The 12,698-nt window shown below is 39.9% G+C and overlaps 1 protein-coding gene across 1 annotated transcript in view; it reads left to right on the forward strand.

Moving 5' to 3' along the window:
- elp2 (elongator acetyltransferase complex subunit 2) overlaps window positions 1-11,849 on the forward strand; it is a 43,012-nt gene extending 31,163 nt beyond the window's left edge. Inside the window, exons 19-22 of the mRNA XM_038288955.1 lie at window positions 4,054-4,175; window positions 4,285-4,427; window positions 6,299-6,412; window positions 11,232-11,849. Coding sequence (XP_038144883.1) covers window positions 4,054-4,175; window positions 4,285-4,427; window positions 6,299-6,412; window positions 11,232-11,427 — 575 coding nt within the window. The 3' untranslated portion in view covers window positions 11,428-11,849. The remainder of the gene's footprint in view (window positions 1-4,053; window positions 4,176-4,284; window positions 4,428-6,298; window positions 6,413-11,231) is intronic.
- The last annotated feature ends 849 nt before the right edge of the window (window positions 11,850-12,698 follow it).

The following is a 12,698-nucleotide window of genomic DNA, read 5'->3' on the forward strand; positions in this document are numbered from 1 at the left end:
ATCGTTTCCATCTTTGCAAAAATCATTAAATAAATACAGCTTGAGTGAGAATCACCTATCTGCTTCTTAATTAATAATAGTATTTAATTTTCCTTGGCAGAATGTCTTAGATCGTACTGTACAGTTCTGTATAGAAATAACCTGACACCTGCTGTCTTTGAATTATGTGTAATAAAGTTCTACAGGTTAACCCTGCAGAAAAATGTTTGCAATGACTGGGAATAAGTCATGTACATCAGTAAACCTGTTTAAGGTCCAAACGTAACGTTTATTTTGCATTAGTTGATATGGATTAGATTAAATCCTGCTGTTTAATCTACGTTAGATCTACGGTCCTTCAGGATGTTTTAGAAGACAGCAGAACTTAAAGTCTTTTCAGTAGCTGCAAGTCACCCCGGTTCTGTAGCAACAAGGCAGCTCCAGTTAACTAAAATATCACCACCGTGTTCAGCTGTTGGCATAATGTTCTTTTTGCCTATTAGCTTTACCCAGATATAACAGGACAAACACCTTTCAGCACATGCATTTTTATCTCATCAGTCCACACATTATGAGTCTAAAGTCCATCAAGTTGTTTCAATGTGTTCCTTTGTCAGCGTTTGATTTTGACTTTGTGCTCTCCAGTTTATCCATTCTCTGCTAAGTCCTGGAGTTAAAATGTCCCCATTTAACCACAAGGTGATAGTTGTAGTTGCTAAGACAGTACAACTCAGAAGGGTATAATAGTTCTTCATTGCATTGTGAAAATACATTTAAATTAATTAAAAAATATGTTTGACAGAATGTCAACATAAAAAGACAACATCTGAGCCCTTTTTGGCAGAAACAAGCCATTTCAACTAGAATTAATTAAAATAAGGTAAACCCAATGAACACATCGGTGCCAAATTAAATTCAAAAGTCAAGCTGGCCTTTTTGGAAGGACTCCAGTAATTGGGACTGTGAAAAGCCAAGCAAATGATGTTTGATAGAAACTTGGCCAAAAGGCAGGTAATGCTGGAAATACAATATTCAAAGATAACTTGAGGTTTAAACACAGCTTCTGTAACTGTTTCCACAGTATATTTAAAAAAAGTATAAACCATTTGGAATGTACTAATTTTGAGCAGGTTATAAACATAGATTTACTCAGATATCACTACATTTAACACACGGCAGTCAGGTTTGCCTGTCAACACCTGTCAAGTCACCTGTTCAACAATAGTTTACCTGAGTGTCAGATATTCACTGATGCCTTTCAGGTTTTTGGGTAGACAACCAGCTTCATAATGAAAAAGGATCACTAGAGTTGGCTGATGAATCAACCTGTTGACTTTAAAGTAGCGCTGCAAGAGAGCTCCCAAGCTCTTTACCTCTCACAGGACAAAGTTGAATCCATAATCCTAAAATAGTGTGGTACCATTGTAGATCTACCAAGACATGACTGTCCAGACCAGATAAGGAGAGCATTAATCAGAGCATTACCATGGAGGAGGTAACTGTGGAGTCGCTAACTCGTTAGGAGAGACAATTTACTCTTGACCGTTCTGTAATATCCGTCATCTTCTTGAACACATTTCATTAACTGATTTTTAATCACTCTCTTACTGCTCATTGATGAGCAGAAAGTTTAAATTCAACTGGAAAAACAGATTTAACCTCAAACATCCAGAAATGCATTTCTGCATCATCTAGTTTGGAGTCTCAATCAAATGCTAATGATCCACAGACGATGACTGCGTTTACCAACCTGGACTTCTTTAACGTGCTTATGTTTTTTTTATATTTTTTATTATACTCTTTATTCAACATTTTTCATTACAATGAAACATAACAAACAGAAAACTCGGGGCACAAAATTGTACTTAAATAGGAAGAAAAAAAAACTTTACAAGATGTTACACCTAGTCATGTTTTCTTGCTCTTGTATGTCAGCCATTTAGTGCAGCGTTTGTTGTAGGTCTGTCCTTTTATATGTAAAAGATATGTTAAGTTTTCCATACAGTGAATATCTTCCATGATTTCCCGCCAATAGGGGGAGGGAGTTTCATTAGTCAAGGCTGTGTAATGTAAAGACCGTGTGGCTTTTTTGCTTGCAATTGATGACATTCTGATGACCACAATGTCTCCTCCCCTATGGTTGTTTTAGTCCAACTTCTTTCCAATTATGAATCCATTATCCTTGAGCCAATTTCTTAAAGTTTATTCTCAAACATGGACAAATTTTTTATTTTGAAATTTTTTTTGAGACATTTTGCCTAAGTTTACTTCAATGTCTTCCTCTGTGTACTTTTATTTCATTGTTTTCATTTGTAAAATTGTTTTGTCTTTGTCTAGACATAGATGAATTCTTATTATATCATCGCAATAAATCAGAAAAACAATTAATTATTCTTTTAACATTTGCTTAAAAGGTAAAAGTATGTTTTCCATCCAAATAGTAGAAATATCTCCTATTAAAGTCCTTAGTAAAGTTCTATTTATATTGAAGTCAAAAGTTACTGGGCTGAGAATTTTCTAATTGCAGGATAAGTGGGAATTTTGGTAATGAAAACTGTTTCAGTCTTCGTATTTTACTTATAATTACTATAAATATTAGACATAGCCGAGGGAGATGATTACTTTTAAAGGAGTTTTATTTATTTCCAGCGCTTCTGTTGGGGTCAGGTTTCCAGCATAGCTCTGGGAAGTTTCCTTTAACCTGCAATTAATTTGAATAATAAGACATGTACATGTCTTTGTTTTAGAGATGAAACTCATTGGGCCTTACAGATGTGACCTCTCTGACATCTCTTAATCATTTATCCGACAGCAGGATTTTCTCTAATAATCCTGGATTTCTGTCATTCGTGGATGTAAACAGAAAGGCTTCACCGGTGGGTCTTTCTCCAATAAGAACATTTCTGCTCCCTAATTCAGACAAATAACTCGATCCTGCATTCACGGTGAGCAGAGCAAGACACTTAAGCCCAAAGGATTACCTCCCACCTTTGCTGGAACTCTCATTTCTGCTGGCTGCTCTGGGCTGTTTCTAATGTGTATCGACAGAGGATAACCAGGCCTGCGTTTTCAGTTTCGCCCTGTATAGCACGGCCGTTCGGAGGCGAAGCGCCTGCGGTTTAGACGGAGATGGGTGCACGCAAGGGCAAGGTCGGGACTTCCCGTCTGCTCTGCTTGACTGCTGAATCACTCAAGGTGATTGTGGGGAATGCAAACACAGCCTCCCCGGTTACATTAAACGAAGACGGCGCACATCAAACAGTCTTCTTTCTATTCACACACCTCCTGTGTTTGTTTCAGATGCCTTTCTTCCCCAAGTGGATTGAAAACCCCAGGTTGATAGTTTTGACCTTTTTTGTTCCTGACTCTTAATTTTTGTGTAAATATGTTTTGCTCTGCTCTTACAGTTGATTCACTCTGGCTTTTATTTATTTATTTATTTGTTTCATCTCTATGTGATCAGAATAGAGAGCCATCCTGTCCTTCAGATTCCCGCTAATGGATGAAGCTGCAGCACGTCTTTGCCCCCTAACAGTAAACCTGTGCTTGTTTTTGCCAGAGGAGAGTGTTTTAACAGCACAACAAAATGCTCGACTCAGTCTTTTGTTGATTGTGAGATTTTACTGCTGTACGTACCTGCCCGCTTAGTTTTGTGTGAGCGTATGGGCGTCAGCGCGGAGCGTGACGACCGAGGACTCGCAGACAGACAGGCAGGCAGGGAGGCAGCTGTCAGCAGCATACAAAAAAGCTATCCGGGGAAAACCAATCTAGGCTCTAAGATGACTTGGGGCCCAGGAAATAAACAGCAGCGGGTCATAAACCAAAACAGGCTGAAATGGAGGTTCTCTATCATGTTTAATTGTTTATTTGTCACCAAGGCAAATGTGATCGACAAGCAGGAATCCAGACATGCTGATGTTATGCTATCATAATCATAACAGAGTTTCGCCATCAGCTCTTCCTCCCTGCTGAAATGGAGATGAATGAAACATGTTATCTGACTTATAACACCTTTTGTATTGTACCTGAGTTTAGTTTTCCCCATTGTCTGTGTTCCTCTTTATTCCCCCACAGAGCCTCTCTTCTCACTGTGCGCACACACAAACAAGGACACGGCCACGCACAGCAGAATCATCTGGTCATGTGACTGGAGCTCCGACAGCAAATACTTTGTGACATCCAGTCGGGACAAGAAGGTAAACGTCAAATCTTGATCCAGTTCCAAAACTTCTGAATATAATTTTATTTGGACATAATGACATGCAGAAACCAGATGGTTGAGATTTATGCTTTCTGTGTGTTTAGGTGATAGTGTGGGGGCCGTGCATGTTGGAAAACTCTGAAGAACCGATGCCTCCTCTGGAGATCAAACCATGTTCCTCCGTTTTGGATGTTGGGGATTCTGCTACGGCCGTAGCTTTCTGCCCTTCCCTCTGCTTTGATAGCAGGTTCTGATCCAGTTCTACTTTACAACTAAAACTACAAGCTTTGTTTTTTCGCAGTTTTATTTGACAGAGATACACAAAGTAGCACATTGTTGGAAAATGTGAGAAAAACATTTTAATTCTGTGTAAATGAAACTCATTGCATTTTTATTTAAAGGAATAGTACACCCAAAACATCATTAGCCTTCATTTTCTACTCACCCCCATGCTGAACAACACTCTGGAGTACTTTTTTGATATCTCAAATGCATCTGGAGATCTGGGAGGCTTCTTGCTGTCTGCTGACATTCAAATAATGGAGGTCTATGGTGCCCGAGACAGAAAGGTCCATAAAAGTCCACAAAAAACGTGTCAATATTCCTCCATACTGCTCGTCCAATGTATTCCAAGTGTCCTGAGTGGGTAGCATCCAGAATTTACTCGAAAGAAAGTCATTTAGAATGTTTTTAGAGCATAAACAGTAGTGTATAGGATTTCCTACAAGCGCGCGCCTGCGAGTTCATGAGTCTACGGAAGCCGGCAGACCAAACCAGCGCATTCAGCTCGGCAAAGAACTCATGCTCTTCCTCAACACTGAAGTCCTCAGACATTTTTCTTTCGTTGTTTCTTTCTTTGCACAGGTAAACAGCACATTTCTTCTTCTACGCTTGCATTATTGGCAGAGCAGACGCTGAATGCGCACTTTCATCTGGTTTGGTCTGCCGGCTTCCGTAGCGTCGTGAGCGCGCAGGCGCGCGCTTTCAGGAAATCCTATACACTACTGTTTATGCTCTAAAAACATTCTAAATGACTTCGTTTCGAGTAAATTCTGGACGCTACCCACTCAGGACACTTGGAATACATTGGACGAGCAGTATGGAGGAATATTGACACGTTTTTTGTGGACTTTTATGGACCTTTCTGTCTCGGGCACCATAAACCTCCATTATTTGAATGTCAGCAGACAGCAAGAAGCCTCCCAGATCTCTAGATGCATTTGAGATATCAAAAAAGTACTCCAGAGTGTTGTTCAGCATGGGGGTGAGTAGAAAATGAAGGCTAATCATGTTTTGGGTGTACTATTCCTTTAACCTCTGCTGAGAGAGCCACTAAAAGCTATGGTTGCAGTTTCCAACAAATCAGTAAATATGGTGTAGTCCCAGGTGTCAGTGGAGCAGAGCTCTAACACTAATCATCCTGCCTGGTGGTGCAGCATCATGCCAAGCTTTCCTTTAACAGGACCAAAGAACTCTGCTTGTTCTGGAGTTAAAACTGGTGGTTTTTCTCTACCAAAGCTGCTAGAGACAAACCTCCAAAACACTTTTTGTTGAATGAGAATTTGAAAGATGGTTCAAATGAGCCGCCATACTTTTTTAGATTCCTATATTGAGTAATTCCAGTTGCTGCATTTGATGAAATCCTGGTGAACGCATAGAAGCTAGGAGGTGTTCCAGTAGAAATGACATTGCCATTATGTTTGAACAGCACTTTATTTAAGTATAAATGTATTATTAAAAGGATCATTTTGGCTTTTTACCATATTGTTATTTCTCCCATGGTTCATTACTTTAAATCCTTGAACTGTTTTCCATGTAAAACCTGTCTTTTAACACATGAGAACCAACTGACAGATTATTTGTGTAAAGTTTAGGTGCAGTATTTTATAACGCAACTTAATTTCTATGATTTAAAAATGTAATTATAAGTGTGATATTTATACCATTGATTTCTGTTTTCCGGTTCTATTTTTGTTTAGAAGGTTTCTTCTCCTTATTATGAAACATTTTAATACTGAAGTGGAAGGTATTTTGAAATTAGACATAAGATGAAAAAGCAACTATAGATTTCTGTTTTTCAGTATTTAGACATGGATTTTTGCTCTGCCCCTTTCACAGCTATTTGCTCGCCGTTGGTCTGGAGTGCGGACGAATTCTGCTCTACAGGTGGAGACCGGGTCACGACGGAGCTGCAGGAAGTGACTGGATTAGCTGCGCTGAAACAGACTCCTTGTATCCTTTCAACACATCATCTGAAGCTTATCAGCTAGAGCTTCAATATCTACCAGCTGAAGGACAAGTTGTTTTAGTTGGTTAGGAGTCATAATCTAAAATGTTTTATAGGAGTCAGCTGCCTCGGATAGGAACAAAATAACCCAGAAAAAATGGAAACTAGGGGAGATAAACGTATATACAGGTGCTGGTCATAAAATTAGAATATCATGAAAAAGTAGATTGATTTCAGTAATTCCATTTAAAAAGTGAAACTTGTATATTATATTCATACATTACATACAAACTCATATATTTCAGATGTTTATTTTGTTTAATTTTGATGATTACAAATGACAACAAATGAAAATCTCAAATTCATCATATCAGAAAATTAGAATATTGTGAAAAGGTTCAAAATTGATGGCCCCTGGTGCCACACTCTAATCAGCTAATTAACTCAAACCACCTGCAAAAGCCTTTAAATGGTCTTTCAGTCTAGTTCTATAGGCTACACAATCATGGGGAAGACTGCTGACTTGACAGTTGTCCAAAAGACGACCATCGACACCTTGCACAAGGAGGGCAAGACACAAAAGGTCATCGCTAAAGAGGCTGGCTGTTCACAGAGCTCAGTGTCCAAGCACATTAATAGAGAGGCGAAGGGAAGGAAAAGATGTGGTCGAAAAAAGTGTACAAGCAAGAGAGATAACCGCACCCTGGAGAGGATTGTGAAACAAAACCCATTCAAAAATGTGGGGGAGATTCACAAAGAGTGGACTGCAGCTGGAGTGAGTGCTTCAAGAACCACCACACACAGACGTATGAAAGACATGGGTTTCTGCTGTCGCATTCCTTGTGTCAAGCCACTCTTGAACCACAGACAGCGTCAGAAGCGTCTTGCCTGGGCTAAAGAGAAACAGGACTGGACTGCTGGTGAGTGGTCCAAAGTCATGTTCTCTGATGAAAGTAAATTTTGCATTTCCTTTGGAAATCAAGGTCCCAGAGTCTGGAGGAAAAGAAGAGAGGCACTTCATCCACGTTGCTTGAAGTCCAGTGTAAAGTTTCCACAGTCAGTGATGGTTTGGGGTGCCATGTCATCTGCTGGTGTTGGTCCATTGTGTTTTCTGAGGTCCAGGGTCAACGCAGCCACATACCAGGAAGTTTTAGAGCACTTCATGCTTCCTGCAGCTGACCAACTTTTTGGAGATGCAGATTTCATTTTCCAACAGGACTTGGCACCTGCACACAGTGCCAAAGCTACCAGTACCTGGTTGAAGGACCATGGTATCCCTGTTCTTAATTGGCCAGCAAACTCTCCTGACCTTAACCCCATAGAAAATCTATGGGGTATTGTGAAGAAGAAGATGCAATACACCAGACCCAACAATTCAGAAGAGCTAAAAGCCACTATTAGAGCAACCTGGGCTATCATAACACCTGAGCAGTGCCACAGACTGATCGACTCCATGCCACGCCGCATTGCTGCAGTAATACAGGCCAAAGGAGGCCCAACTAAATACTGAGTGCTGTACATGCTCATACTTTTCATGTTCATACTTTTCAGTTGGCCAACATTTCTATAAATCCTTTGTTTTTATTGGTCTTCAGTAATATTCTAATTTTCTGATATGATGAATTTGAGATTTTCATTTGTTGTCATTTGTAATCATCAAAATTAAACAAAATAAACATCTGAAATATATGAGTTTGTATGTAATGTATGAATATAATATACAAGTTTCACTTTTTAAATGGAATTACTGAAATCAATCTACTTTTTCATGATATTCTAATTTTATGACCAGCACCTGTAGTTAATAATTAGATTGTACCTGAGAATTTAAAGGACAGTTTATTTGTATCTATTTATATTTATTTATATTCATATTTATTTATTTAATTTAGTACGATCGAAGTAGAAGGTAGAAAGAAAAATCTTCGAATTTACTCTGAATCTGCTCTTTTAAAGGGAAACCCTGTTTTTTTTACATTTGGCCCTTGATTTTACGTTATTACATCATGTTCTACTCACCCGTATGAGTTTTGTGACATTTGGAGCCATTCTGAAGATATTCTGTTACGTTATATCCAAGCAACGTCTTCCTATGGGCAAATGACTTGAAGGCACAAACTGAATTGTTCATAATTTATTCGTTACGGTACACCAGCATTCATAACATGTAGGCAAATCACTGTCCCCCAGACATCCGCAGTTATATTTTATATATTTATACATTTTGTTAAAACAAAGCAGAGTGTGTATGACGTCATCCACGTGCGCCGAACTGGAGTTGTGACAGGCAGCCCGGGCCACAGGCGGCTATGCTCTACTCCTTCTATTCATTCGGCTAGCTAATCTGAATCGTTCGATTCCATTTGGAGAGAGATCATCTGTGGTAGTGGCACTAGACATCTTCCAGGCATGTGAGTAAAACTAGAAGTAGTTCAGCGGACAGGATGAAGGAATGGTAGCCGTTGCATGCAGATGACATCATACACACTCCGCATCATACCAAATGTCCATCAGAGTTAGCTTTAAGTGCTGTCCAAATAGTGCTGTAAGGCAGTAAGGAAAGAGGAAGGAGAAGGAACCTGTATGCTTCCTATCATAGTTCCTTTAACAAAGGGAGCTTGCAAGGATCCTAACCGGCTCTAAGGAGCTTTAAGGAATTCCACAATCCTTTGCATGCACAAACGAGCATTACCCACCTCAATAAGATTAATAGAAATACATTTTTTTCCACTTGTACTGTTTGACACATGCAAAGCTACACACCTAATATACATCTAAAGTTCTGGTTTTACAATCAAGAGCTTCAATTCAACAATTAGCTCAATTTGTAGAACTTGGGATTTCTTTAGTTCATTTCAGGAAGGATATACTCCCAATTTGACGAGAAATGTCTAGCAATTTTTTTTTTAAATACAAAGATCTATGTAAAACCGATAAAATAATTCATATTTCGACATAACCTTCTAAAAACAATCCTTTAAGTCTTTCAAATGAAAAAGCAGAGGGAAAAAAGGCCTCTGAACCCAATGATATAATAAATGACCGTAATGAATTTTTGAAAGGAGAGTACCTCAATGGTTCTGCAAAATAAAGCGCTCCCTGCTTGATTTGTTTAGACATTTATATAAGAGCTTATGTCTTTATCACCAATGGAGTAGATATTTAGCTTCATCCAATTTAGAAATAAGTGCATTAAAGCTGTTTTTAGCCCGATTAATCAAATTTCTAATTAGAAAGGCGAAAGTTTTAAATGTATATATGTTTAATTAGACCAAAGGATAAATTGGTACAGGATTATACTTCCTAAGCTACAGCAATGGTTTGTAATTCTTAAACTATTTTAGAGTTAAAGGACCTTAAAACATTTTTTTTTTTTACCTAAGCTTCTTGTACATCCTGAGAAGTTAACTCTATTTTTATCTATGCTTTCTGTTTTAATCTTTTTAACTTGTCTATTTTTGGATGTCTATTTTAGCTTTTCTGTTTAAAGGCACACCATTTAACTTTTTGCTACTAGGGGCGCTAGACCTGTAACTTTTACGTCAAGCAATCCTTGTGGCCACAAGCGCTGCAGCGCTGTCGCAAAAGTAAACAGTCAGTCAGCCAGCCTCCCGCGTCTTTTCACGCCACGCAGAGGACCAGCGGTAGAGCTTTGGCATCTCGAATTAACTTTTGTTTATAGCATGCTAGATTTCTCTGCCTGCATTTTGCTTCTACAAAATCTTGAAAGTAATAAAGATACATATATAGGAGTTTACTAGGAGCAAAGTGATAACTTCCCAGTCTAATAAAGTCTAATTCGGCTTCTTCTTTCAGCCTTCGCCTACGAATAAACTCCTTTCCAAGATCAACTGTTTTTTCCTCACCCTTGATCCCTCTCCTGTTTTCTCTTTATAGCCTCCTCAGAAAGTTTTAAATTATTCCTTAGCTCAGCCATGACCAGTAGTTGGGCAGGCAGATAAATAGTAGAACAAAAGCCTTAGCTCTATGACTATACGTAAGAGCCTGAAGCCCTAAAGCTATACGCTCTTCCAGGTCACATGACCTGGCCAATAACGGGGCGCCTTATCCTGACTTACATAGTTAATATTTCAAGGGGGAGCCCCGCTTGTAGCATTAATAGTGTCAAGTGTCGTATATTGGCCTGATGAATCATTTAAAATAACTCCTATGCTTCAAATCTTAAGGTCACAAATCTGCGTTGTGCCCTGAAAGTTGCCTCATATTATTTAGGTTGGTTTTTTTTGTCAGATGTACAGAAAGTAATTTACTTTGGAGATTAAGGTAGTGTGTTATGCTAACAGGCAGACTAGATGGCATCCATCTAATTAGAGCATTTTTATTTTCTGTTTGACTTGGAAGGAAATGTCTTGTTGGCATCTCTGCTTCCATTAGAGCAGTCTGCTCCTGTTTGATGTGTGCTGAGTAAAGAAGCCTTGCGCTCATGTTTTGTTGGGGAAAAATAAACAGGGCAGGAGGTATAAACAGTGTGTGTTTGTGTGTGTCTTGTCTCTCAGTTGCTCTTTGGGTTATTACCTTAAGAGATCTGAAATCAACTACAGACAAGTATTTTTCTTCTGATGTTCTATTAGAAGACCTCTTCTCCTCTGGTAACCTTCCCTCCTGTACCTACCCTACAACTACCCTGTATTTTTCTTAGTCTTACTTTTTTTTTTTATCAGATGATAACAGTGTTTTTACCTCAGTTCTACCATTCTCTTTTTTTCACTTTTGAGGACAATTTGCAGCTGTTGTAAAGGATTTATGCTGGATATTTGTCTACATTTTGTATGTTGTTTCCCCTTAACAAACGTCCTTCTAAAGACAAAGTCACACTCTGGCGGTGAAGCGGCTCTGCTGGAGGCCCCGGGCCGGTCGGGCAGGTCTAGAGAACAGCAAGATGGATGGGCTGAGTGACACAGACAGAAAACTCGAAGAGAAGAGCTCCTGGGTCCAGCTTGCTAGTGCCAGTGCCGACCACTTTGTCAAAATCTTCAACATCAACAAACGGGCTCTTTAGCACCGCCACCGCTGACACTATTATGTCTGTTGCAAGCAGAGAGTCACTTGGACTGAGGGCCACAGGCCTGCGTGGGCCACAGAGGCCCCAGCTGCTCTGTCCCAAACCATTCAGTTCCTGTGACAGCAAGTTAGGCCGTGGGTCAGTCAAAGGACAGAACCTGCTGCACCAAAGCCCCGGAGTCTATCTGCAAAGAGCCAAACGGGTTTGATGAGAGGAAGCAGGATGATAAAAACACTGCGAATACAGTGCAGCATTTGGGTTGGATATTTCAGACTGACCGATTCAGGGGAGACATTATTTAGACTAACTCAAGCCTATAGAAATATATGTCAGACTGAATTCTTAAAGAAGTCAGCCTCACCATGTAACTTTAAGTTTTTTCTTTTGAACCTTAATTATCACCGTTTATACCGTTGTAATAGGCTTGGATAAAAAAAAAATAATAATAAAGTAAATAAAAGGTGGTTTGTTTATTTTATACTTTTCAGTTGTACTCAGACTTGTAGCCCACAAGTGGTTCTATTTACTTGTCTGAAATTAAGAGTTTTGGAAAAGAAAGAAGGCAAACAAGAGGCAGGAGAGTAAATAACCAGAGGCTGCAGAGGTCATTCCTAACTTGCTTGGGAGGAGAGATTTTTACAAAGTCTGTGTGTGATGGAGCGCCACTAAAGCGTCCATCCCAGACTCTAAGTATCCGTGCTTCCTCTGGCCCAGGGGAGCGCGGTGCCAGGAGCGCGCGCACGGGGAGAAAGCTCTCCCACGTGAGTGCGCTGCCCGGCAAACAGCTGCGTGCAGGCCCGCACCTCTGTCCCGCGGTCCTGCACAGTCCCAACGAACATTCCCCCCCCGTCTGAACCGGTCATCGCGCGCGTCTGAGGGTGCACACTCGGCGCCGAGTTCCACAAACACTCACCTCTCATCTCTGCTTCAGTCCCGCTGTTCCCGGTTAAGTGGCCAAACCGGAGCACTTCCGCGTCACGCTGGAAATAGCGCAGAGTGGCGCGCTTTCCCAGTCACGTGACAAAGGACTCAACCATTTTGGGTGTTTTGTTTTGTATTTTTATATTGTTTATGTTCCTGACATTTTGAACATTGTATGGAGTCATTTTGGTTAATTTTTAGTTTCTATGCAGGAAACTGAGTTTTGTTATTTGGTTATTTTGTTTTATCCTTAAAAACCCCTTAATTTGTATTTTGGTTTACCCGGGGGAGGGGCTAAAGGGGTATTTAAAGGGGAGCTGAGCTCATTTGAGGGAGAGTACTGGATC

Source organism: Cyprinodon tularosa, unplaced genomic scaffold (genome assembly GCF_016077235.1).
Source record: "Cyprinodon tularosa strain WSP-4 unplaced genomic scaffold, ASM1607723v1 ctg26, whole genome shotgun sequence".
NCBI classification, from domain to species: Eukaryota; Metazoa; Chordata; class Actinopteri; order Cyprinodontiformes; family Cyprinodontidae; genus Cyprinodon; species Cyprinodon tularosa.